This window comes from Rattus rattus, chromosome 1 (assembly GCF_011064425.1).
Source record: "Rattus rattus isolate New Zealand chromosome 1, Rrattus_CSIRO_v1, whole genome shotgun sequence".
In the NCBI taxonomy this organism is placed as follows: domain Eukaryota; kingdom Metazoa; phylum Chordata; class Mammalia; order Rodentia; family Muridae; genus Rattus; species Rattus rattus.
In genome coordinates this window covers 108,123,629-108,150,133 of record NC_046154.1, presented here as the reverse complement: position 1 = coordinate 108,150,133, position 26,505 = coordinate 108,123,629, and the positions used below count along the sequence as shown (strand labels likewise).

The following is a 26,505-nucleotide window of genomic DNA, read 5'->3' as shown; positions in this document are numbered from 1 at the left end:
TAGCAAAATCTGTCTCTAGACATGGTTCACAGTAAGAAAAAGATTCAGAACAAATATAAAAATATCAAGAGGATTTTCTACTGAAAAAAACATGGGAAAAGACACTGTTCTACACAACTGACTTTTTCAGTTGAACACTTTCACGTACTAACGTAAGCTGTATCATCAATGTAAAAGCACACTGAATGCACTATTATATATAAACTTTCGATCTTGAAATGAACCCTAAATATTTGGTCAAACCGAACTTAAAGATAATGGACTTAAAGCGCAAAACTTTGATTCCTAAAACAATCTAAAAATTTGCATCAAATTAAGGTATTATTTATAAGCCTCCTTACATAAAGCAAGATAAAATCTTATGTATGACTTCAGCAATAGCACTGATTAGGAAATGTCACCCAGTATCCATGCTGTCTGGTGTCCCAACAATAGAGTATTGTTTGTTCAATATATCTTATTTATACAGTAATATTTCCCCAAGATTTCTGAGCACAGATCAAACTACATTTTAAAAATTTTAGAGTTACTCCAGGAATGAGCTGACAGCAGGAATAGGTGGTGTGTGTCCACTGAGCAAAAGCAAATACTGAAGAATATCAGCGGTAATATAAGGGAGTCACAGCCATTAGTATAGAAATAGAATATGCAGCAGAACCCACTCCAGATGCTTTCTTTTTGTCATATGGAATTCTCCGACAAATACACTGTCCTCGTAAGAACCAAGCACTTACCAGGAGTTAGTCTACATATTAGAATACTTTAAATTCTAGTGGCTTCAGAAAAAATAGCCACCATCAAACTTCTACTCTTGCCCCACAAACACACGCTTATTAGAAGAGTGATGAGTAAAGTAATTGTGAGCCAACTAACTGAATACTCAGTTCCCTTCACCTGTGCAACCGTCGAATACCAACTAGAAAGTGAATCCATGGAATAACTGGTCCTCCTCAGGGCTTTGTCATTTTGCCCCTCCTTGGAATTTCTATCTACACAGCAGTCCATCAACTCAGAGGTCAACTTCTGTAAAAAATGTTTCACATCTGCAGAATATAAAAAGCAAGGAAACTTAACTTCACCTTTAAAACAAAATTAAAGCCATTGAAACCTTTGATTAGCAGATTGCAAAACTAACGTGCAGTATATTTTTCTATATTTCATCAATATAGTTAAAAATATGCTAAGTATACTACCATTACTCATTAGTACCCTGTCCTTAATATTTAATTTTGTTAGGGTTGGACATTCAATTGATAGTTACTTGCCTAGCATGTACAAAGTCCTAAAGTTGACACCCAGTACTAAGTAACACAGATGTGATCAAGTCTTGAAGACAGGAGGAACTGAAGGTCAGGACATCCTGTACACTCAGTGCCTGCATGGGGTACACGAGACTCTTTCTAGATAAGATAGAATGAATGAGTATATTTCACTAGGTCACACTAAGATCAGATAAAAATGTATGTATATTATCTACGAGTATCATCTAAGAAAATATATAGGCAGAAAATTATAAACGATTTTTAGAACATCATGTATTTACATTATTTTGAACAACAAAAGAATGTCAGTCCTTAAAATCAAAAGCTATATGAATTATTTTGCTAATTATAAATCTTCATTTGCAATCATTTTTAAAAGACATCCTTGAGATATTAATTGTAATTCATCACAACAAAAGTCCTACATTAACTCTATTATCAGTCCAGCTGGAAATACATGTGAGTATGGCAGTGTGCACAGCTTATAATATGATGGTTTTATATGCAAACAAGTCTGAGTATGGTACTGTGTGCTCCCTGATTTAACGGTCTTATATACTCATTTGGCTCAGCATATGGCTACTGATTTTTTAACCATCAATGTTCTTTTCAAGTAGGAAAAAAATTGATTTATGAGAATGAGGTCACAGAGTGTGGGGGAAGGGGGTTGAGGGAAGCATAAATTTCTATTTTACCTGGACAATCCTTAGCTTGCAGGGAGACCACATACGGTGTGACATTATTGTGAAGGGTCTCTGTTAGACTCCTGAATATCACATCATGATCTGTGACGTTCACACCTATGAGAGAATAAGCATCGTTATTAACAGTTTAGCAATGAGTGTTTTAAAGAACTAGTAAAGCACCAGGTAGAATCATTTAAAAACAGGATTTACAATAGAAATAAAGAAAACTGCGGCACAACTGATTCTCCTCTCAGTCTGTGACCTAAAGGAATGTGATACAATTTACTTCCTGATTACCCACAGCCCATTTTCTAGGTGAGAATGACAAGTGAAGGTGATAATCATGATATAAACAGGAAAGGAAAAAGCCAAAATATTATTACTGATGATGTGACTTATACATATAAAACCCTAAGGCCCCTACCAGGAAATTCCAACAGCTGATGAACACATTCAAGAAGGAAGCAGGATACAAATTTAACACACACAAGTCGGTACTCTTCCTCTATACGAATAACAATCATACTGAGAAAAGACAGGAGAAACAATCCCATTCAGTTGACTCAAAATAACCAAATAAATCACAATCCTAGCATTAATTTAATAACAAAGTAAAAGACTTGTACAATGAAAATTTTAGGACATTGAAGAAGATACCAAGAGACAGAAAGACCTCCTATATTGATGGACCTACAATAATACTGTGAAAATGCCCACCCTACCAAAAGGATTCAATTGGTAACAAAAATAGATTCTTATCTTTCATCCTGCATAAAACTCAACTCCAAATGGTTCAAGGACCTAAACATAGACCTGATAGGAGAGGAAGTAAGGAATGCACTTGTAACACGGAAAGGACTTTCTGAAAAAGACCCTAGTCCCAATCCTAGGACCAACACAGTAAGGACACCATCACTGAAGTGAAGAGGCAGCCTACAGAACGGAAAAAAATCTTCATCAGCTATAAATCTAACAGAGGGTTTTAGTAACTACAACCAACCCAAAATAAAAAATTGGACAACAGAAATATAGAGTTCTCAAAGTAAATATCAATAGCCAAGAAGTATTTTTTAAAATGTTCAACACCTTTAGCTATTGGAGAAATGCAAATTAAAATGATTTTGAAATCCCCAGTCATCACGGGATCACTAAGATCGGAAGTACAAATGGATGGGGAGAGAGAAGCAGTTCCGTTCTGTCGGTGGAAGAGGAAACTGGAGCCACTGTGCAAATCGACATGGGAGGTTCCTCAACAGGCTAGAGAAAGACTTAGCACATGACCCGGTAATATTCCTCCCAAAGGACTCTGTCTGGACCATACCACAGAGAAACCTGGTCATCCATGTTCACTGTTGCTCCACTCACACAAAGGAAGCGAACCTAGATGCCCATTAATGGCTGTGGCTCACACATACAGGGTAGTATTATTCAGCTACTTAAAAATGCATGAAGTCCACACGTACACAGACGAAGCTGGAGGTAAGAAGCCTGAGTGAGGTCGCCAGACCCTGAGAGGCAAATGTTTCACATTCCCTCCCATTGTGATGCCAGCTTTGAATCTTTAGAATGTGTGTTTAAACTGGAGTACCCCAGACAGCAGAAAACTAGTAAGAGGACATGGGAAGGGGTAGCTCAGGGAAAGGGGAACAGACACAGATGCTGTGGATGGGGCATGGGGGGAGGGGCTATAACAGAAGAAGGGTTAAATGGTGTGGGGATGGGAAGGAAGAAGGATGAGGACAGGTAAATAAGGACTATGGTGAATCCGAAAATGTACTTATATTCAGACATAAAAGGAGTTTTAGTGGGGTTATCTTATAATGGGATGAGGAGATGACAATGCCACCCTAAGTCACTAGATGCTACCAAATAAAAAAGTCAAGTGCCAGGCATGAAGTAACTGCTTTTTGAGTTGTTGAACAGTGGGGTCCTATACATCGCTATCCCAACACATGACACACTATTGTCAAGTACAATTTAAAATATGTCCTAAGTATCAGTAATAGGATTAGGGGATTAAAAATAGTATTAAAATGCCTTCAAATTTTAAATACCAGAGCCCACTGTGAAGTAACAAGTTGAGGGCCAAGTGTGATAGCGTACTTTAATCTCAGCCCTCAGGAGGCAGAAGTAGGCAGATCTCTATGAATCTGAGGCCAGTATGATCTACATAGAGGATTCTGGGCCAACCAAGGCTAGAGTGAGACCTTGTCTCAAACAAAAACACAAACAAGCATACAAACCAAAAAGAAATAACACATTGGAAGCAAAACCAATGGAACATGTTTGGAACCCTAGTAAGTTCCATTTTATTTTCAAAATGAAAGAAATTTAAAACAGGTGTAGTTCAATGGAAGGGTAGATGCTGAGTATGCATAAAGTTCCTGGTTTTATTTCCAACACCAGTTTTTAAAAAACATTTCTATTTAAAAAAAAAAAAGGAAAAAAAAACTCTCCTTCCTGACCATCTGGCCTTCAGCCCCACAGCAGCCTCCTTGCAGATGCCTCTGCTCACACTACCTCCATTCCCTAGGGACCAAACCTTGATGCATGGGCCTGCTTAGCTCTTCCTTCTAGCCCAGCCCCATCCATTCTTTTGAGCCAGTCTCCAAGGAAAGAGAGACAGTACGAATATTTATGGGGAAACGTGGGGGACTGCAGGGAGAGGTCTAGATGTGGAGTGAAGGGAAGAAGGATAAAAAGGGGAATATTGGGAGGGACGGACAACTAACATTAAGTGCCATTTGAGAAATCATCTGGAAATCCACTACTGTTGAAGCTTCTTACAATATATTCATATCTGAAAGAAGTCTAAGTGGAATCACCAAACAATGAGAAAGACCAGAGTCCCAACTACATATCTCTCACCACCAAGTGAAACCTCCAGTGCCACGAATGGGTTAAATCTGCTTGGCCAAACAGGCCCCATGGAAACTGTAATGGTTTAAATAAAAATGGCCCCCAAAGACCCATATGTTTTGATGTTTGATTCCCAGTTGGTAGACTGTTTAGGAAGGATTTGGGGGGATGGCCTTATAGAGTAGATGTGTCACTGGTTCCCAGGGGTGTGCTTTGTCACTTCAAAATCCCACACCAGACCCAGGCTCTCTCGCTCTGCAGCTTCCTTGGATCAGAATTTAAGCTCTCAGCTAGCTACTGCTCTGGCAAGATGCCTGCCTGCCTGCCACTATGCTCCCTGCCATGATGACTATGGACTAGTCCTCTGAAACTCTAAGGAAGCTCTCAATTAAATGCTAGCTTTTATAAGTTGCTTTGGTCATGATGCTTCTTCACCAAAACAGAACAAACAGTAACTAAGCTAGGGACTCCCTAACAACTCAGGGCCAAGGCTATTTATTGGTTGCTCTCTACAGACTGACAGTAAGGCTCTACTGCTGAACAAAATACTTCCATACCTTACTGAACATGGAGAAGTCAAGCTGATGTCTAACTAGAGCCTTCACCCCTCCTGATTAGTGTTCATGGTACTGGAAAGGACTCTACATACTACAGAGAAAGGTCAAATCATTGTTTTAATTTGTATAAGTTGTATCAGAACAAAATATTTCCCACTAGTATCAATAACAAAACCAGTCTTAAAAATATGCACAGATATGCATACATACCAAGAATAAGAGCAGCTGTTGGAATTTCTCTGAGTCTCATCTGAGAGCCCCAGTTTCCTGAATTTTTCTGAAATTCAGAATGGGACTTCTGCAGAAAGTCAACTAGGTTATCAAACAGATTTTCATTTAATTCCTCCTGTAATTGCTGCAAAGAAAACAAAATTTCATGAATTATTAGTAGTTGTATTTCTTTTCCTTCCTGGTGTAGGAGAGTTTCCATTTTTCCTTTGAATGTTCAGTAATTTTAGTTGATGAGATTGAAAAAGCAATAGATCAACAGGGTAAAAGAACCCACACATATCAACACACAATGGACCACACAAACTGTATTGAGAGCGAAAAGAAGGGGGGCTATAGAATATATTAACACACAATAAACACAAACAATGTACTGGGAGGGACAGAAGGGGAAACACACACACATACAAACACACGTTAACACACAATGAGCAAGCACACATGTTGAATGTACTGAGAGGGAACAGAAGGGCAAGATGGCTGAAACTGCAACTGCATTTTGATATGCAGAAAAAAGTTGTCAGTAGAGTTAAGGGGACAGGTTGAAGTTTGGGGAGTAAGGTAGGGAGGGATAAGGACCTCGAGTTACAGAAATGTGAGAGTGAAGGGCATCCAGCTAGCCAAGATGGTCTCCTTATGCAGAGAAAGTCATCCAGATAACTATGACTAGAATGCCAATGTCATCTCTGACAGGGCTAGGAAGCAGACACTCGAGCTTTTCTTTCTAAGAAAGGGTCTTTCCTTAGATAAAGGGATATTGAGTAAAGAAGTCTCTTCTTGACCTACTGTTTTTTTTAATGTGGATAAATCTAAATTTCATTTTACAAATGATAGCTTCTCAGAGCCATTTCTGTATCTGCAACTTCTCTTTATAGTTGGAAATATACTGAAATATACGGTCTGGAGACATATCTTACAGAGGACCTGAGTTCAGCATCCACATGGTAGCTTATAACTATCTTTAAGCCGAGTTCCAGAGGCCTGACACATTTGGTCTGTTCAATACACCTACATACATATGCACATACCCCCTCCACACACGCACACACACGCACACACATGCACACAGGCACACCTATACACATAATTAGAAACTGAAAAATAATTCTAAAGAGAAATATATTTTGTGATGTTCTATTTTGACCCTTGCTGGTTTTAGAAAGAAAAGTATTATAGATTCAGTTGAAAATTATGTATAAAATGAATAACAGCTTCATGAAATAAAAAAAAAAAGGTTTTTCTTAAATTTCTAGAGAGTAATGCTTTGGATTACTTCATTTAAAAAATCTCTCAATTACTCATTTCATAACCATTCACTAATCATTTTGTGGATATCAAGGACAGTCTTTCCCCTGAAAAGGTGAAGAGATAAAAGTTGAACCATCCACTCTACGAGGAAGAGGTAATTCATTTGACCCAAGACACTGCCTGCTGATGCAGAGGTGACAAAGGTAAGTGTCAAGAACAAGAAGCTGTAGGAACAGAGAAGAAAGCACTTGGAGGACCACTGACACAGCTAAGCATGAAAGAATCCACTGTGAGGAAAAGAGCTAAGTGCAGAGGTAAAGGTCTCCACTGAAACAAACACCATCAGATATGAGGACTGGACCTGTAAAGAGGACACCCCGAGAGCTGTAAGGAATGACATGTCAGGCTGGCTTAGCACTACTGTGAAGGCAGAGGAGGAAGGAGGTAGTGCTGGTACCTACAGGGCTGTGTGAAACCCACCCCAAAGTCAGAGAGAGAGAGAGAGAGAGAGAGAGCGAGAGAGAGAGAGAGAGAGAGAGAGAGAGAGAGAGAGAGAGAGAGAGAGAGAGAGAGAGAGAGAGAGGAGAGAGAGAGAGAGAGAGAGAGAGAGAGAGAGAGAGGCGAGAGCGAGCTGCATTTGCCTGAAAGAGACTCAGAAACCAACAAAGCTAGTGGCAGGTTGGAAGACAGGATGTCAGGAATGCAGCTCAGGGAGTGTTAGTTATGGTGACCTAGGTTAAGACGCTAGACAAGACCTTGTGCAGTGTTTCAGCAGTTAAAAGTCCTCTGGCAGAGGACCGGAGCTCAGTTCCCAAGAGCTGGCTTCCTACCTTGAACCCCAACTCCAGTGAATTCGAGGCCCTCTCCTGTGGAGTGCAAAGTGGCAAAGGTAGATGGGGAACGGTAGGAGACTCGAAGGTAGGTGTGCTGGAAAAATGGTTCAGTGGGTAAATGTGTATGCCATGCAAGCAGACGGACCTGAGCTGGAATTCCAGCACCCACATAAAAGCTGTGTGTAAATCCCACTCAAACCCAAAGCGCTACAGCAGCAGCAGGACGAGCTGTGGGCACTGGACCTACCTACTCTGCTATACTGAAGAGATTCACAACCAGAACATGCAATTAGCTCTAGGCCAGCCTGAGCTAGTGCTAAGGCTGTGCCTCAATAAGAAACCAAAACAAAAACAGAAAAAACTGGATGCCAGCACAGATTTCGAAATGGCTTCATTTCAGACTTGTGTAATCTCTTAACTCAATTTAAGAGTTCACCATAGTGACTTTCTTTTTCTTAGAAACGATCGTGTTGCAGTAATGGAGGCCATGTGTAACCTTTAGAACACGACACCTTTTTCACTTGTGGTACATAGGCTGTATCTGATTGTTCTCTCATTTTCTATGCGTGCTCTTATGCCTCATTAGATATGGGAAGTAATAAATACAAGACTCATACTATTTTATTACAGAAATGTAAAAAGGAAATTATTCACCTCTGTTTCAGATTTTATCCGTTGCCATAGCAAGCGATATGTTTCAAATCGAAGTTTACTGTCTTCTGAGTTAAGTTCCTCATTATTAAAATAGTCCTCTAAAAAAAAAAAAAAACCCGGAAAGTCAATGTTTATTTTTTTTAAGATTTATTTATTTATTATATAGATACATCAGAAGAGGGTATCAGATCCTATTACAGATGGTTGTGAACCACCATGTGGTTGCTGGGATTTGAACTCAGGACCTCTGGAAGAGCAGTCAGTGCTCTTAACCACTGAGCCATCTCTCCAGCCCCAATTTTTTAATACAATTAAATTAAGAGATTGTGCACAGACACACACAGCATGGGGGAGGGGATCAAAACATTTTCTATGCATCCAAAAACCATGTATCAACATATACATCTTTTTCTATTACATTTGGAGAAAAACAACACACTACCGTTTGTATTTAATTTTATATCTCAATTTTTACCATATTAAAAAGGACATTTAAAGTTTTAAAGTTCCATTCCTTACTAAAGAATCTCTAAGCTTTACTTATTGATTTTCAGTTCAAGGTATATACACACAGATTGTTTTCAGCCACATCTTCTTTAATTTCTCTATTAAACAATTTTTCATACTGTTTTTTTCTATTCACATAGTTTAGTCCAGCCTTTGATTTAATGAGTATTACTTTATTTTCTTTTGTCTTTTGTTTTCTTCTCCCTTTTTCTCTCCTCTCCTTCCTTCACTTACCCCACCCTCTAGCTTTTCAAGACAGAGTTTCTCTGTATAGGTAATCCTGGCTATCTTGGAACTGACCATGTAGAGGAGGCTGGCCTTGACCTCAGAGATCTGTCTGGCTCTGTCTCCCAAATATTGGGATTAAAGGTATGAGCCACCACCATCCACCCTTTTTTTCCACTTAATTTTTGTATGTATGAATGCTCTGCTGTATGAACACCTGCATGCCAGAAGAGGGCATCAGATCCCTTTATAGACAGATGGTCGTGAGCCACCATGTGGATGCTGGGAACTGAACTCAGAACTCTTAACTGCTGAGCCATCTCACCAGACCCTTCTTTTCATTTTTGTAATTCAATTTTATTAAAAGGTGCAGAAGACAGAAGAGAGTCTTGAGTGCCCTTGACTGGAGCTAATAGATGATTGTTAGCTGCCATGCAGGAGCTGGGAATCAACCTCAGTTCCTCTAGAAGAGCAGCCAATGCTCCTAACAGTTGGGTATTACCTCTGCCCTAAGGTGTATTTCTTTATATACTTTAAAAACTGTTCTCTCCAGACAGCCTTTTTGTCAAAATATTTTTATTGCAATAGTTTTGAAAAATGTATTATCAATGAATATATTATTTTGAAAATTTAACAAATATATTTCCAGTAGACACAAAAACAAAAGGCCCATAAAACAACATTTACCTTGTCCTATAACAGCAAATGTGTCTTATTTCACAGTTCACTCAAGTGATTTCACAACTCGCAATGGGTTGTGGCCTCCAATTTGGACACAGCAGCAGCTTCCACGTTGACTACCCCACCCCCTGTTCATCTCAGATGCTCTGTTAGTTTAACAGCAGATTGCAACTACTTTTTATTGTTCAATTCTACTTCTGCACAATTCTCATTCTACAGCCACCAAACAATTTTACTCTTTGATTCAAACAGAAAGGCGGGGCACAGAAGTGGCACAGTAGTTCAAACCCTTGCTTCTCTTGCAGAGGACGTGGGTCTGAGTCCCAGCACCCACACAGTGGCTGCACCATCTGCAGCTATGCTTCCAGGGTATCTAATGCATTCCCTTGGCCTCTGCAGCAGGCACCCGATATGCACAGAATGGATGCACATACACAGAGGCAAAGATACAGACATAAAAATTTAAACATCCCAAAACATCCAAAAGAAAAAAACCATGTTATAAAATTAATAGTGATCTTGGCACTTCTCAAAAGTAATTAACACTGGTAAACTAGCTGGATACTTACAATAAGGGAAAAAATTTAGTGGTTATAAAAATTCATATCAGGCCAAAGATAAATGTAAAACCCAGCACTCTGCAAAATTATTCCAAGTCTGAAGATAGCTTAGGCCCTAAATAACTAGATAATTTTTTAATCATATTTTGAAGCAGTAGTGGCTTGTTCCTTTACTCAAACATCTTATGTTCCTTACAATTTCCTCCTTCCCTTCAATCAGTATTTTACATCCTTAGCTTTCTATTTTGTTCCAACACTCACTTCTTTTGATAGGCAAAGCTTTCCCTCTAGCATCCTACTGGTGGCGTGACGCCTTTAGCTGGTAATTTAGAATATGCATTCCTCCTTATAACAGCTGACTTAGGTTTCCACAAGTATCTTAATTTTGCCAAGCATTTTACATCAAGTCATTAAAATATCAAGATGGCAAAGTTATTGTACTAAGATGCAAAAAACAAAGAGAGATTTTATGGCACTCTATTAAGTAATAAAGCAAATGCCTTAAACAGAAAGGAAAAAAGTCACTGTATTCCATGGTGGGTAGGAAGGTGATTAAATGTTACGTAGCAACTACAGCATGAGTCCTGTGCTTGCTGAGTTACTACCAAAGTACATAGTGAAGATGATCTTAGAAGGGGGACTCCAGCCTGTGAGGATCAGTTCTCTCAGTCCTTGAAGTCAGGTCACAACACAACAGTGGGAGGAGTGGCAGACAAACGCTATCAAGGCTTCCCCATCACCCCAGCTTCTAGCACTGTGTGTGTGTGTATGTGTGTGTGTGCGCGCGCGCGCGCGCGCGCGCCCCTGCGCCAGTGTCTCTTCTCAGTCCTCTGCCCAGTTCTACCAACTGTTTTGTTATATGTGCAGCCTTCCATAACACACTATCAGGTGGGACAATGTACCAGCGTTTGCTTCGGGATTATCTAATCTCTTCAAGTCAGGGGATATATGGTGGGCAAAATAGAAACCATACCCCTTCCCCGATCAGTCTGCTTCAAATACAGAGAAGGCAGCTGCTAAAAAGTGGAACCTATTTCCCTCATCCCATCTCTTACTGTAACTTAATTCCCTAAACACTTTTGTACTGTAGCAAAACATTAGTCTTAAGCCAGCATACTGAAAGAAAAATTAATAATTCTAAATAATGCTCAAATTATACTGCTGTACATATGACACATGGGTATTACAAACTGCAAATAAATCTTACGTTATAACTGAAATCCAACATAAAGTTCTATGCAAATATGCGCCTCACATTTAAAGCAGTGGTTAGAGCATGGGGTCTAAAGTCACAGGGGATAGGTTCAAATCCCAGCTCTATGATTTTACAGCACTGTAAGACAGCGTTCTTTCTTCTGTCAGAAACCCTCATATATGTTAATGGAGATCAACTACTCTCCCCAAAGTTAGCTGAGATTAAACGAACTAAAATGCTCACAACAGTCCAGCACACAGTAAATGCTTTAATATACTACCAAATATATTTGTTATAATTATATCACTGGTGGTTTCAGATCCACTGTATGGCATGTGTCTTCCATATATAATGAAGGAATAAGTCCTTACTTTTCTTTAAACTATTTCTCATACATTCAATCATCTCCAAATTGAGGAAATTTGCTTTTAATCACTTAAGTTTTAGAAGATCTAGGGGAAGAAAACAAATTGGACTTATGATACTTTACCTACTGGCACAGAGATCTTTCTTTTTTTGAAGTCTGGTTTAAACACAAAACAGCCCTGTTTATAAAAGAAAGGAGGGAAGGGGGAGTAAAGTACAAGGTTAAATCAGGCAGAGCAGGCAAATCTAATTACCCAAATACTTTGTCAACAAAAGTCCTTCAAAGGCAGAATTGGGGTGGGAGACACAGCTTTCAGTTCCTAAGAAATCCTATCACTTTTCTTTGAAACACAGACAGGGAAAAGTCTTGAAATTTTTATCCATTTCTTTCTCCTCAACCCAATAAGTTCTCACACTTTTTAGGGCCTGTTCTAAGAGATAGACCAAGTTCATAAAACTTAGAAGGGATGTAACATTAATGGTGAATATTAAATTACATTAAGTTAAAAACACTCACTCCAAGGGGATTTTTTGCTTAATTAGCGCTAAGTATCTACAACCAGGATGTATGTAGATGGTTTTGGTTCTTGTTTCATCTACCATCTTTTCTCACTTAATAAACTCCTTCCATTTACCCATCACAGTTGGACTCAAGACTCGTCACTGAGCATCTGTGATCCACTTGAGATAATGGAGGCTAGCCTGGTTTATACAGTTCAAAAACCAAGTGGAAAACCTAGGCATGGTTTGGACATTTGCCATCTGAGTACTGGTGGAGATAGAAAATCCCTTACATGAGTTTGTAGCTAGCCTAACTCTGCAACCAAACCAAAGCAAATAAACCAAGCCCTTGGCTCCTGTAGGAGACCCTCCTGAACTCTCATCAGAAATGCTTCTCCTGAGGTCTCAGTACGCAAACATCTTTGCTTTGTCTCCCTGGTAAATTGAGAGCACATTTACAACACAGATATATTTTATTAATAACTGCCTTCTCGATGTTTATAACAGTACTAACAAATAAATACGTTAGGTCATCAGCACACAGAATGATAAATACTCATTAAGTAATTTTCTAGCTACATTAAGTTTCCTACTATTACCTGTGAACACTGAAACTTTGCTCCCACATTTCTAGTTGTGGTGTATTCTGCCAAAATGAAAGTTACATTTCATGGATGGTCTCTTAAGATTTCCATTTATATAGAAAATGAAAGATTAAGAGAAGTGAAATATGACCAAAAAAAGTCATCGCAGACTATTGTTAAACAGCTTTGCAAAATATAAAGTAGCCATGTGGATTTCATGTTCCAAATTAAGCTTAACTTATCGTCTTATAGTTGCAACTAGTAAAACTCTATGAATTACTCATACACATTTTTAAGGAGTGAATGGTATCCCAACAAGCTTATTACTGCATCCTTCTCCATACAGACCTGTTGTAGCCAGAGTTATAGAATGGATAGTAGTATAATAAATATTAGCACAAGGATATGAATATAAGCAACGGACATTAATGTAACCATATATGGTTAACCGTGTTAGACCAGAAAGCCATCAGCCAAAAATATGACCAAAAAAAAAAAAAAAAAAAAAAAAAAAAACTTGATAGGTTTAAGGAGAAAAATAAAATAAAACGTTGGCACTTCTGTGAATTCTGGAAATTGTCCTTAAAGGCTCTTATTTATATAATATTTCTTTCATGATCATTTATCAACATGGACATTTCTGTTAGGACAAAAAAAAAGTGTTTTTCTGAAAAAAATAATGGCTTTCTGAAAAAAAATTTTTCTCATTTTCTGAAAAGGCTGACGAAGCAGCTCTGTGGTAAAGCATTTGCTTAGCGTGCACAAAGTCTACAGTGTTACAGTCACCACCAGAAGAGAAAAAAAGATGAAGTTTTAAGCAACAAACAGGATTAGGAGTTCGGGCTCTTAAAAGACCTGGAACTCTGCAGCCAAAGAAAAAATAAATATAGGAATAGAGCCAATAAAAACACCAGTGCCGTTAAATCTGTTTTCCTAGCATCAGCCAGTCAAAAATCTTTAACTAGGACCTGGGTATGGTGGTGCACACCTTGATTCTAATGCTTGGCAAGCTCGGGCAGGCAGGTGAGTTCAAGATCAGGCTGGTCTACACATAGAACTACAAACCAATAAAAGCACATAGAGAGAAAGAACGTGCCTCCAAATAAATTAATTACACCAGTGTATGTTCTCTTTGAAACGTAGTCTTTGAGGGTGATCTTGTCATAGAGCATTTTAATCAAAATTAAATATTTGGTGCACCATTACCTCTCATCATTAAGAAACTTCTTACATGTCTTAACCCTCAGCCAGAGTCATACCATTTGTAAAGTGTTTCCATTTTGGCTGAACTGTGACAATTTCTTTTAAGTGGTAGTTGGGCTTCTAGAATTAAAGTGACCTGCTTCTATAGTCTTGACTATCTTGCTCCATCTACCCTCAGGAACGCCCAAACTAAAAAAAAAAAAAAAAAAAAAATTGTTTTATCCATTTCCTAAACTATAGGAACTAAACACTCACTGTGGGCCTAATGGACTGTGGGCCAAAACTGCAGACCACATCAATGTCCTCCCGAGTATTCATCCAGTAAAAGCGCTGAAGGGGTTGGTTCACTCTGCCCTGTGGGCCAGAACTCTTCTCACTGGCTCTGCTGTGCAGCTCTCCCACCCCTTTTAAGATTTTATTTACTTATTTTATGTATGTGAGTACACTGTCGCTGTGTTCAGACACACCAGAAGAGGGAATCAGATCCCATTACAGATGGTTGTGAGCCACCGTGTGGGAATTGAACTCAGGACCTCTGGAGGAGCAGTCAGTGCTCTAACCGCTAAGCCATCTTTCTAGGATTTCTCCTCTTAAAAACTACATTTTGACTAACACTCTCTTGCCATCGGGGTAGTCCATAATCCCCACAAAAACACTCATCAGAATTACACTTCTGTTCTGGGTTTTTCTAATGCTTTCTCCACACACTACTTGGTATGCTATTTTAAATTCTACATTCTAAGGCAAAGAGCATCTTATTTGCTCTCCCAAACAATGCTTTCTATTCCCTCCAAGATCCTGATTTTTCAGATCTTAGCCGAACTGTCACTTTCTCCAAGAGCTTCTCTAGTCTAGCAATCTTGATTAGTCCCTCTTCTCTTAGAACTTTTCCCTTGCTAATTCGCCAATTCAAGATCCGCTGCTTAATAATATTTCTGAGTACAGAAAGCTATTTTGTTTACGTCTGTATTTCGGTAACTTAACGCACAGTGTGTACTTATTGGGGGTTGGGGGGAAGAGTGGGAAAAGCGGCGACAGACAGAACGCAGTATTCTTGGGGCAGCCGGTCTCCTAGCGTTAGCGCCACGGCCTAGTTCCCCAGAACAAAGCTGGCCTCGAACCCGAACCTGGGCAAATCGCCTAAGTCCAGTTCTTCCCGGAGCCAGAGCTGATGCCCATCAAACCTCGCCGGACTTGCCAAATAGGCACCACGAATCCGCGGCGAGCGCGACCCCCACGTACCTTGGACACGGAGGAGGTGGCCATAGTCCGCGGCCCCGTGTGCCTGCGTACTATACACTTCCGCGCGCCCTGGCGGAAGCAGAGGCGACTTCCGGCGCGGAGGCGGGGCTTGCGGGAAAAGGAGGCATGGCGTGTGGCTTTCGTAGGTCGATTGCCTGTCAGGTACTGTCTGGAGCGGCGAACCAGCCGGAGCCAGGGCCGGAGGGTGCAGCCTAGGCCGGCTCTGCCTTCTCCCTGAGTTGCGGAGTAGGAAGACACTCGAGAGCACTGGGTGCTCCCTGTCTTCTCATTTCCCGTTCTTCATGCTTTAACCTGGGCGGACTGTCCATGGGCCATGATTAGACCCTGTAGAAATTAACGTTCCTGTTCGTTTATACTCTTTATCTGATTTCATGAATAATCTGGTAGTATATACCTCGAATAAGAAACTTAAAAGCTTAGTAAACCTGTAGACCATGTTCTGAGAAAGAGCTCTAAATCCAGTCTTGGAAACCACTGAATAAAGTAGATGATTTAAAATTCATGCTAAGGGCTGCGAAGATGGCTCCGTGGGTGAAGTGCCTGCTATACAAGCATGAGTTCGAATTTCCAGAACCTATGTAGAAAAACCTGCATGGCTAAGGAAGTCTGAAACCACACTTCTGGGTGGTGGAAACAGAAACAGGCTGGATCCAGCGTCTGGTTGGATGAGAGTCTGTTCCTATAAGGTGGAGAAAGACACTTGACCTATACCCTTCACATAGTCACAGCAGCCCATCCTGCCTGGAGTTTGCTAGTGCTAGGACAGACTCAGGCCCATCTCAGGGAGACGACCACAGGCTTTTCTGCACTACTTGTTCAATTAAGGAAGTGGTCATGCTTTGAAGACCCTTTTCTATGTTTACCTGCCTTTCTATATGTAAACCACGACTCTCTGCTGACTTTTATCCCGAGAAGGCAAGCTCTGTCCTTAGACCTTGCAGGTTTTGCTGTTCTTAAGCTCTTGGCACGATCTGTACGCCATTGATTACCCTATGCATTCTTTGTTCTTGTGTTTATGTGACCATCTTGTAGTTTTACCATGGCAAGGAAATGAACACCTGTCACAGCTACTGTCCACAGTGATCTACAGCTCTGGACTCAAAGAGAATAAAGGATGGCATATGCTGGAGCCAATATGACTGACTGGGCCAGCGACATGGGTTGATGTTTCCCCAATATCCATAGGTGCAGTGTGGAAGCAGTTTTGTGGAGGTTTCATGGGAACAGGACAAAGACAGTAATAAATCAAAGCATTTAAAAATTAGATTGATGGAACCGTCAGAGAGGTTAGTTACAGCGAGATGGGGGTAACTTGTGTACACACCGGCTGCTATCCACTGAGCCCTCTGCTTGGTAAAAAACTGGGGTTTTTTTTTTGTTTGTTTGTTTGGTTGGTTGGTTGGTTGTTTTTTGTTTTTTGTTTTTTTTTTTTTTTTTTGTTGTTGTTGTTGTTAATACACTCCCAGAAGGTTCTTATCTGTTTGTCAGGACGTTAGCTCTAGCTAGTAGTAGCAGGATATTAGGTGCAAAGGTAGGAGATGCCCAGATGAAATTAATTAGGCTCCAGGTCTGTCGCATCCAGAACTCTCCACAGTCACTGAAGTTTTAGTCAGTCAGCTACCACAGACACAGCTTCTTTTCAGGAATCCTCACTCCCGTCACCAAGACGTAGCTGCAGTTTTTCTTGGTTACCTATACCGGGATTCCTTGTCTGTGGGACAGTCTGGAGTGGTCTCCTTCCTAAAGTAGGAACAGCCCTTCTTTATTTACAACTTAGTTCCTGTAACTGGGTAACATTGTCTTATGTATGTTCAAGGAAGCCAGCCAACTGGCCTGCTGAAACTGGCTCAGCCCTGCCCTCCTTTTTTATGTAAAAAAAAAAAAAAATCATGCAGTGTATTTTTATCATAACCCCACAACCCCGACATTCTCCTCCTTGTCTGGTCCTCTCTGTAGCTCCAGTACTGGAAACATGTACCCATGTTCAGCTCTTACAGGGGCGCTAGGGTTCTGAACCCACATCCTACTCCTGCTTTTATGGCAAACACCTTACCCGTGTTCCAGCTCTGGGGGTACGATCTCCTGTAACTTCTCTCCTCTCACTCTCAATATATCACCTTAGTCCCCAGGAGTCATCTCAAATAAATTTCTTGAACCAAAGTCCTGAGGCTGGGCTCCACAGCTCCGCATTTCAACTAGTTGTGGTTTTCTGTAATGATCTCTGGCTGCTCAACAGAGTTCTTTCTCGTTCATGTGTCACATGTCCAAGGAATAACTAAAGCCTAAAATGTGTGCCTGTAACAGAGAATTACTCAAAACATGGAAATGTCTCTACCACCAAATTTAACACAGTCGTGAAAGAAGCTTCCTGGAAATATAAATGTGTTCATTTCTGCTTATTGTTTGTGTGCTGAGGACCAAACCTTGGGCCTCACACATACCAAACCCAGGGCAAGTGACTAGAATACTCCCTGGTACAGACTAGCTACTGGATAAATATTCTTTTAATGAAAATCACCTTTGGATTCTCAGTGATTCAAATCTGCTTTTTTTTAACATATGTGTTTAAATTGACAAATATAAAATCCATTGAAGGACAAGCAGTCCTGCTTGATACTTTACTATCAAAACATTATGTCATATTCAAGGCCCTGGCAGTCACAGATCCTTACTTGAGAGTATCAGATAAGTTGAATACCTTTAATATGGGTTTTACTTACGATGATGATTTGGGCTCATTCTTATTGTGTTAATGGCGTTCCTTTATTGCTAGTAAGCATTCCATTCACTCTGGAATAGATACATCAACAACTTTATCCCGTTTTATTCTTTTTTTTTTTCTTTTAGCTTTCCAGAGTATTGGCTCTTCCACCAGAAAGCTTGATTAAGTCTATATCTGCTGTTCCAGTTTCAAAGAAAGAGTTAAGTATGCTTGCAGTGATCTCAAATTGTTGAGCTTGTTGGCGATCCAATTTTACTTAACTCTTCAACTTACAGAGTAGTCCTGAAAGTTGTGATTCATTATAGTCAACTTACTATGATTAATGTCATAAAATTCTAGTTCTGTTTTAAGTATTCTGTTGTGAATGTGCTATCGTTTTGTTAATTATTCTCATGTTTATTTATGCTAGCAATAGTCATATCAGTCTTTAGGAAGGATATTCTAATCTGATTGGAATATTGGAGACTGTATCATATCTGATGCTTGAATACTATTGTACCATACTTTCTGTACTACTTGGTGGTGTTGTTTCATTTGACGACTCCCAAATGATAGAGAATCAGAGCTATATAAAATCCATATTGCTTTCTTTTTTAAAAAAGATTTATTTATTTATTTTATGTATATGTACACTGTAGCCATCTTCAGACATATCAGAATAGGGCATCAGATCCCATTACAGATGGTTATGAGCCAGGACCTCTGGAAGAGCAGTCTTATCCACTGATCCATCTCTCCAGCCTCACATATTGTTTTCTTAGGTAGAGGGAAAAAATATCTTCCTCTATTGTCTCATCAACTTAACTGTTAATTTATCATTTTGGCAAAATATTTTAGTACTTGGACAAAATGTAGGCTACACCTGGGTGTATTACCTTAGGCCGCAGGGTCAAAATGTTCATAGAAAAGAAATTGCATCTGCACTAAACATAAACAAAGTTATTGTTCATATTATCTCTGAAACAATACACTATTTATAAAGCATGTGCATTGTAACAGGAATTACCGCAATATAGAAATGATTTACAATATGGTTGTGCGTGGAGGATGAATAGACCCAGAATGCCACCATATGCAAGAGTCCCAAGCTTCTGCAGACTGGATCTCCAAGATGTCCTGCAGAAGCCCTCTATCAGCTACTGATAGGAAGTGTGCCCCACGGCAGACTCTTAGCTCTAAGGTTTCTAATGATGGAATATAAAATTCTCAGTATCAGTGCATCCTTTGTTCCCTGAATTTTATTTGGACTTTCAGGTGAGAGGGAGAAGTGAGTACTCCTCTTTTCATGATAAAGAAAAGAAATAAATAGAAAGAAAAAGCACAGACTAGAGATCACTGATAATCTCACTATTCTCAGTTTTGAAAGTAGTGAAAATGGGGTTGGGTGTGGTGGAGGATGCCTTCAGTCTCAGCACTTAGAAGTCAGAGGCAGACTAATCTCTGAGTTCAAGACCAGCCTGGCCTATGTAGTGAATTCCAGGACAGCCAGGGCTGTGTAGAGTCATGTCGAAAAAAGAAAAAAGAAAAAGACCTACTTTAAAGAAATCTGTATGTCAATCACTGAGCACCACCACTGTGTGCATAGGGCCAATATACAACATTGGATTATGTTCATAGCCACTAGATTTCAAAGCATAGCTATTACATCTTTTAAAAGGCTTGTTTTCCCCACTGTTTTAAAACAAAAGTATATCTGGCAATCTAGTTAGAAAATTCAAAACTTTGATGTTGAAGTGATCCACACAAGGTAGTTATTGACAACCATGGTGATTAACCCAATTGAAAGTTTTAAGTCTTTTTTATTGGTGGCCAAACCAAGAATGGCTTGTGACTCTGAAAAGACTCTTGGTGCTTAAGCTCAAGGGTGCATCAGTTTTAAAACAAAACCAGTGTGTGTTTTACCAGCCACATCTGATTTCTTTGCAAGAGTCAGCAGTGTCTTCCAGGCACTACATGATATGCTTAGGCCACAGCCAGTGTCCAGGACAGTCCCAGAAGCAGGAGCAAAATGAATATGGCTGTTGGGGGTGGAAGGCTGAGAAGTGACCAGGCAGGCACACAATAACATTGGGACAGGACGGCTTTACCTTACTCGTTTCAGTTGAAAATAAAATAACACATGTGTATTTTTATTCTTTGTTGTTGTTTGAAGCAGGGTTCCTCTGTAGCCTTCACTGCCCTGGAACTCAGTCTCAAACGCAGAGTCCACCTGCCCCTGCCTTCATAGCACCCGGATTAAAGGCAAGCGCCACCACTCCCAGCTCTGTTAATAATTTTTAAAGAAACTTTTTTAGCAGCTTAGGATTCTTTGAGTCTTCCTGGATGTTTGAGAGCCATGCTTGTAAGACTGAAGCCCTATTAAATCTTTTCTAAAGGACCCTAGCTTTATATCAAGAAAGTGTAATTCAGTCCTTGATGTACTCAAACCCCTATCATCACAATAACAGTAGCACTCATTAGTTTTTCTTTATTTCCTCTAACTTTTAAAAACCTGTTTGTTGCTTCTGTATACTTTATGCTTTATTCCTCTTTTGCTAAGCAAATTTCTTTAGTTGCCCATAAATTGGTTCAAATACTTGACTAAACTATCAAAGCCTTAGATGAATTTCTACAATTAATTGTTTTCAGAAAATGGAGTGAATCATCACACACCCAGCACACACCCAGTCTTTACTGGTTCTTCTGAATACCAGAAGATGTCAGTATATTATGTAGTTGTGAGGTTATTAATTAAATAACCTGAATTGTCACACCCACAGAAAACTGTAGAGACAAGACAAGCCATTCTCAGGTAACTGTCCAAACTGTGAAGTCTTTTTCCCAAATTTAAATCTTCTTTTCCTTGTATGATAAGGTTAACTGGATTTTTTTTGTTTTGTTTTGTTTTTATCAAGGAGACTAATACTGTTTGAATGACCGGATACATCTCCTCGATTGTTTCCCTCCCTTCTTGCAGACAGATTCTCTCATCATACAAATGATTGGTCCTTTGGTTGGTTCCACTGTAGTTTTTAATAGTTTAACCATGATTTAATGAAAAGTACAGATAGATGTGTCTGTAACTCTAGGGAACAACTGAGTGTTAGGAATGACATTTTTTCCCCTCATGTTGAAACATAAAACAATTTAAAAACATTTTTTGTAACTGGGCTGTGGTAGCACGCACCTTTAATCCCGGCACTCTGGAGGCAGAGGCCGGCAAATCTCTGGTTTGTATGTGTTCCAGGACAGCCAAAGCTATGCAGAGAAACCCTGACTTAAAAAGCCAGACAAACAAACAAACAGAAAGACACAAACAAAACCCCATTTTGCTCTTGTTATTAGAGCAGGAGAAGCAGCTTCATAGCAGATGTTGAAACACTTGCCTTTCCGAGTCTGCTTACTAGGTGCCTCCAACTTGCCAGGTATCTTTGTCTGTTTCAAAGATATACATCTACGCTTAGGAAATACACAAGAATTTTATGAAATAACCAAAAACTTAAAAGTTATAAGTAAATAGAAAGTTTTGTATTTCTTGGCTTTTAATTTCAAGGTATTCATAAAGAATGCACAGGTAATATTTCTGTAACATCCCATTTCACTGTTTATCTTTAGAGAAGTGGCAGATTTTCAGCTTTCTGTGGATTCCTTGCTAGAAAAGAACAGTCACAAGTCACAGCTAGACACTCAAGATCAAGCCCAGAGACTGGCAGAGAAGGTATTTTATCTCCAAATTATAATAAAGCTTAGCACTTAAAGAAGGGCAGAGCTCTACAGCAACCCAGCTATAATGAAACAAATACAGTTTCTTATTTAAGACATCTTTGTTCATTTTAACTGTGTGCTGTGAGGCTTAGTGGCTTTCAGAGTAGCTGTAAAGAATTTCTTTTCTTGTAGTGTACTTTCTGTTGCTGTCGTAAGTATAACCAAAAATGACTTAGAGAAGAAAGGGTTTCTTTGCCTAGGTAACAGTCCATCACTGAGGGAAGTCAAGACAGGAGCTTAAGCAGTAACTGAAGCAGATTCCCTGAAGGATTGCTTGCTCTCAGACTCTCGGGCTCCTGCTTAGCTTGCCTGTTTATCCAGCTCAGACCCATTTGCCTAGGGATGGTGCCACCTACAGTGGGCTGGGCCCTCCCACATCAGTCATCAATCAAAGAAGTTTCTCACATACATGGTCATGGGATGGTCTGGACAGTGAGGTTCCTTTCTTAGGTGACTAGGTATATATCAGGTAGACAATAAAAAATAATTAGCACACTTCATGTACTAACATTGTTTAGTTGGTATTTTGTTTTTTATTAGCCACAGGACTAAAATGTTAATTACATTTTACCAATTGAAACTGTATACATTTTTGTGTTTTTTGTTCGTTTGCTTGGTTGGTTTATTTTAGTTTGGTTTTCGTTTTCCAGGACAAGGTTTTTCTGTGTAGCCCTGACTGTAGACCAGGCTGGCCTTGAGCTCAGAGATCCACCTGCCTCTGACTCCCAAGTGCTGGAATTAAAGGCATTGGTGACCATCACCCTGCAAAAGTGTATAGGCTTTTAAAGACAGACTTACTTACTCCCCTGCAGCTGGGGTTACAGACAGTTCGAGTGCTAGCGATCGAGCCCAGGTCCTCTGGAAGACCAGCCAGTAAATGCTCTTAAGATCTGAGCCAACCCCCAGACCCTGGCTAAAGGTTTGAATCTAGGAAAATAAGCTTGATATATTAGAACAGTGGGGTGCAATTTTTTCTTTCTTTCTTTTTTTTTTTTTTTTTTTTTCCGGGGCTGGGGACCGAACCCAGGGCCTTTGGCTTGCTAGGCAAGTGCTCTACCACTGAGCCAAATCCCCAACCCCGGGGTGCAATTTTTTAAAATAAGTTTTTGAGAACTATGAGGAGAAATAGTGTATATGGAAGGCTCGCAGAGAAGTTAGATGATTTAGTAAACTTTGTGTGTTGCTAAGTTCCTTCTCATAGGTGGAGTAGATTGAGGGATTGACCACATCTAAATTGTTTGCTGGCATAAAGCGTGTTGGAAAAGGTTTTTGTTTGTTTTTAATTTTTATTTATAAGGTTATATGTTGCTCAAACAACTCTAAAAATTGAAACAGTGAAAGTCACTATTGGGAAAATAGGTGTATTCGAAAATGACTGCTCGGGAAGCTTTGGTAACAGAATAATTGTGATTTCATTATAAGATCACCTGTTTTGGTGATTTTTTAAAATTTTGTCTTGTTTTTTTAAGTCAGGATGTATACCAGAAGTAAAATTAATCTAATTACAACCCCTAAGCACTCCGTGTCTTTTAAGTTCTCAGAAATAAAGATCGGTTGCTCTTAGTGACAGCAGGTATCTCTAATTGCATAGACTGTCACAGGGTTTGAATGAACACGTGCAGGGAGAACAGACTTTAAAGCTGCATTGTGTGTGTTGGTGCGAGTGCTTTAGCAGCAGATCCTGACAGCATGTCCTATTTGTGGCTTTCATGATAGGTGAAAATGATATAAAGTGTTTACTGTATGATAGATGGGAAAATTTGAGGTGAAGGAACAGGAAAAGGGAGGGAGGACAGCATTTTAGTGAGGGAAAAAAGAAAAGAGAATGTTTGTGTAAGTAGAACGGTGGGACAGAAAACACTGGCTAAGTCCCGGCCCAGCTGCAGTGCCTGCGAACTGAGTCACCTGCCGTCCTGGGAGCCAGTTTCATGCCGTTAGAGCTCTGTGTCTCATTAGGTCGGCTCTAGGATGTAACCAGTTTTACGTGATTCTTATTTTTCAGCTTAAGTGTGATACAGTGGTGACAGCCATCAGTGCTGGTCCAAGGACTCTAAATTTCAAAATAAACAGAGCATTATTAACAAAGGTAAGAATGGTATATAGTCTAGTCTTTGTGCTTTCTCCCATGTTAGCCACACTGATCTTCCAGCTCTGGAACTTGTTACTCCTCCTCTAACCCATGCACGTCCAATTGACTCCTTAGTCTGGACTGCAGCCTTAAGTTAATACACTTGAAGTTGTATATTACTTTCTTGGTGCATTTGTTTGTTTGTTTGTTGTTGCCTTAGCTCCTCAGTCTTCTGAACAGAGTTAGTGTTTTGTTTTTTTTAGATCATTGGGGTTTTATTTTTTTAGTCAACTTTCATTCTGAAGTAAGTCAGCTAGTCAAAATCCACCCAGCAGATAAGGACATTTATTTTGAGTTTGTTAAAGCAGAACCTACAAACTGTTAGTGTACTTATCTCCCGAGTCTACTCCACTTCCTACAGGGTCTCAACGTATACCCAGAACCAGCCGCAAGCACAGAGTCCTTTGAAATCATTCCATGGCAATTCACCGAGTTTATCATTTATCACTTTTAAATGATGCTTTTATTGTCTTTTCTGGTTTATGGAAGTGGAAATGAATCTTGCCAACTATGCCTTCCACATTTTTAGCTCCTGACAGCAATATTGTCCTTCTTTTGTTTTTCCTTATGTAGGAGGGGGGAGGGGTAGAATTTTACCTTTAAATCTACTTTAGCTGAAAGAGAAAATGTGTGTGTGTTTCCAGGAAAAATACATGTTTATGTAATAATCTAAAATTTCAGTGGCCATGAACTTTATACTTTCCTCCAATTAAGAAACTGTAGAAATTTACCTCACTCAGAGATGTCCCATTGTAATGGTTACCACAAATATTCCCGTGGCTAGATGAGGTGGGACATCTATAATGGTGGGAAGGACTCTTACTTAGACAGCACACTTAACACTTGCCAACAACTTCAAGTCATCTGCAGGAGAATCTGTAACATCTACTGATGTTTAATTCAGTTAAGGGGGAGAAAAGAAAAAGGTGATTTAAATCAAGTTCCATTTGCACTTTTTTTTTTTTTTTTGTAAATCTAACTTTGCATGCTCTACCAAGAGGAGGAACTGTTTTGTGACATCACTAAGTAAGTTTTGCCTATAGGTAGTGAATACATCCAAGCTACATCTATTTTATGAACTCATAGAGATAATGATTTTAATACTAAAGAATTGACCAGGCAAGTTGGTGGTGGCAAATTACATAAAGTCCTGCTGACAGGGAAAGAGAACATCAACCAATAGAATTAGAAAACACGCATGTCATCCATAGGAAGGACAGTGATAGAGTAACAGCCTGTCGGAGTGTCTATGAGTTCCTTCAGCTCCAAAATGGAAATGTCAAAGACTTCATTTCTGATTAAAACCTTTCATGCGTGAGTATTTACGTGAGTACAGCTTATATTCAAACATGCACATCGGTAAATATATTAGATTCAAGTGCTTTTATCTATTAGAACATGGTGGAACAGCCTAGACATTTTGAAGTTAAAAATGTTTATTTGTATTTGAGAGCTTCTATAAAAGAGAAAGTTAGTTTTCTTCAAAGGTGTGGCCCCTGGTAGGTTGAACATGCGCACTGGATGCCCACACACCAGAGACTGCACAGGCAGCATTAATTAGACTCAGTGGGTTAAAAAACAAAACAGAGTCAGGCCTCACTGTGTAGCCCAGCCTAGCCAGTACCTCAGGTTCATCCTGTCTTGGCCCCCTTCTGAGTTGCTGGGGTTACAAACATGTACCATATGCCTTACCTCATTTCCATGCTAGACTAATTCTTAATAATAAAGTTCTTGCCATACACTACATTTTTAAGGCTCCAGATGAAATTGGCAATGCAAATCCAACAAGAGTAAACAGTAATTTCAAATCAAACAATTGGGGGCCTGGAGAGATGGCACTGAGGTTAAGAGGATCCAGATTCAATTCCTAGCACCAGCTCCCAGGAACCCTGCCTACTCTTTTGGCCTCTGCAGGCAACAGGCACCATGTGGTCCTATAGTAGACACGTAAACACTCATACAAATAAGAAAAATTAAAATTACCCATAACTAAGAGAATCCTATAAAAACAAATAAAACCCTGCATAAAACCATGTCTTGTAACTTGCACAAAGGCAATGCATGATTCTGAACTATGCTATAGTTCTGTTACTAAATAAAAGTTAATAGCAGGCATGCAGTAACTAATTAACACATTCACTTGACTGGGAGAAGTTTTGCTATTTGGGTTCTTATCTCCTGTATCCCAGGCTGGCCTTGAACTAGAGGTGAGGCTAATGATGACCTGAGTTTCTGATCTTCCACACCCTGGGGGCTAGGTTTATAGGAATGCACTGCCACACCTGGTCTATGCAGTGCTGGAGTTAGGACACAAAGATCTGTACATTTGAGGAATCTTCTCTTATCAACTGAGCTATTATAACCTTAGGAAAATTAACCTCTGCTCTTCTTTCCTCATTTATGAGATAGTGCTCACCTCTGAACTGTTGTGAGGATCAAATGAGTTAATGATATAAAACCCTCCTTTGTCTCTGTAACACACTCTTCACTCAGTAACTG

The 26,505-nt window shown here is 39.6% G+C and overlaps 2 protein-coding genes across 4 annotated transcripts in view; one reads left to right on the top strand and one right to left on the bottom strand.

Annotated features, from left to right (window-relative positions):
* Positions 1-15,472, bottom strand: part of Orc3 (origin recognition complex subunit 3) — a 54,934-nt gene extending 39,462 nt beyond the window's left edge. For all 3 annotated transcript variants that reach the window (XM_032904574.1, XM_032904583.1, XM_032904594.1), the window contains exons 1-6: positions 15,392-15,472; positions 11,986-12,040; positions 8,328-8,425; positions 5,575-5,719; positions 1,958-2,062; positions 895-1,043 (exon numbers count right to left, since the gene is read on the bottom strand). In XM_032904574.1, coding sequence (XP_032760465.1) covers positions 895-1,043; positions 1,958-2,062; positions 5,575-5,719; positions 8,328-8,425; positions 11,986-12,040; positions 15,392-15,415 — 576 coding nt within the window. In that variant the 5' untranslated portion in view covers positions 15,416-15,472. The remainder of the gene's footprint in view (positions 1-894; positions 1,044-1,957; positions 2,063-5,574; positions 5,720-8,327; positions 8,426-11,985; positions 12,041-15,391) is intronic.
* Rars2 (arginyl-tRNA synthetase 2, mitochondrial) overlaps positions 15,451-26,505 on the top strand; it is a 40,882-nt gene continuing 29,827 nt past the window's right edge. Inside the window, exons 1-4 of the mRNA XM_032904608.1 lie at positions 15,451-15,553; positions 18,260-18,333; positions 21,729-21,831; positions 23,881-23,964. Coding sequence (XP_032760499.1) covers positions 15,518-15,553; positions 18,260-18,333; positions 21,729-21,831; positions 23,881-23,964 — 297 coding nt within the window. The 5' untranslated portion in view covers positions 15,451-15,517. The remainder of the gene's footprint in view (positions 15,554-18,259; positions 18,334-21,728; positions 21,832-23,880; positions 23,965-26,505) is intronic.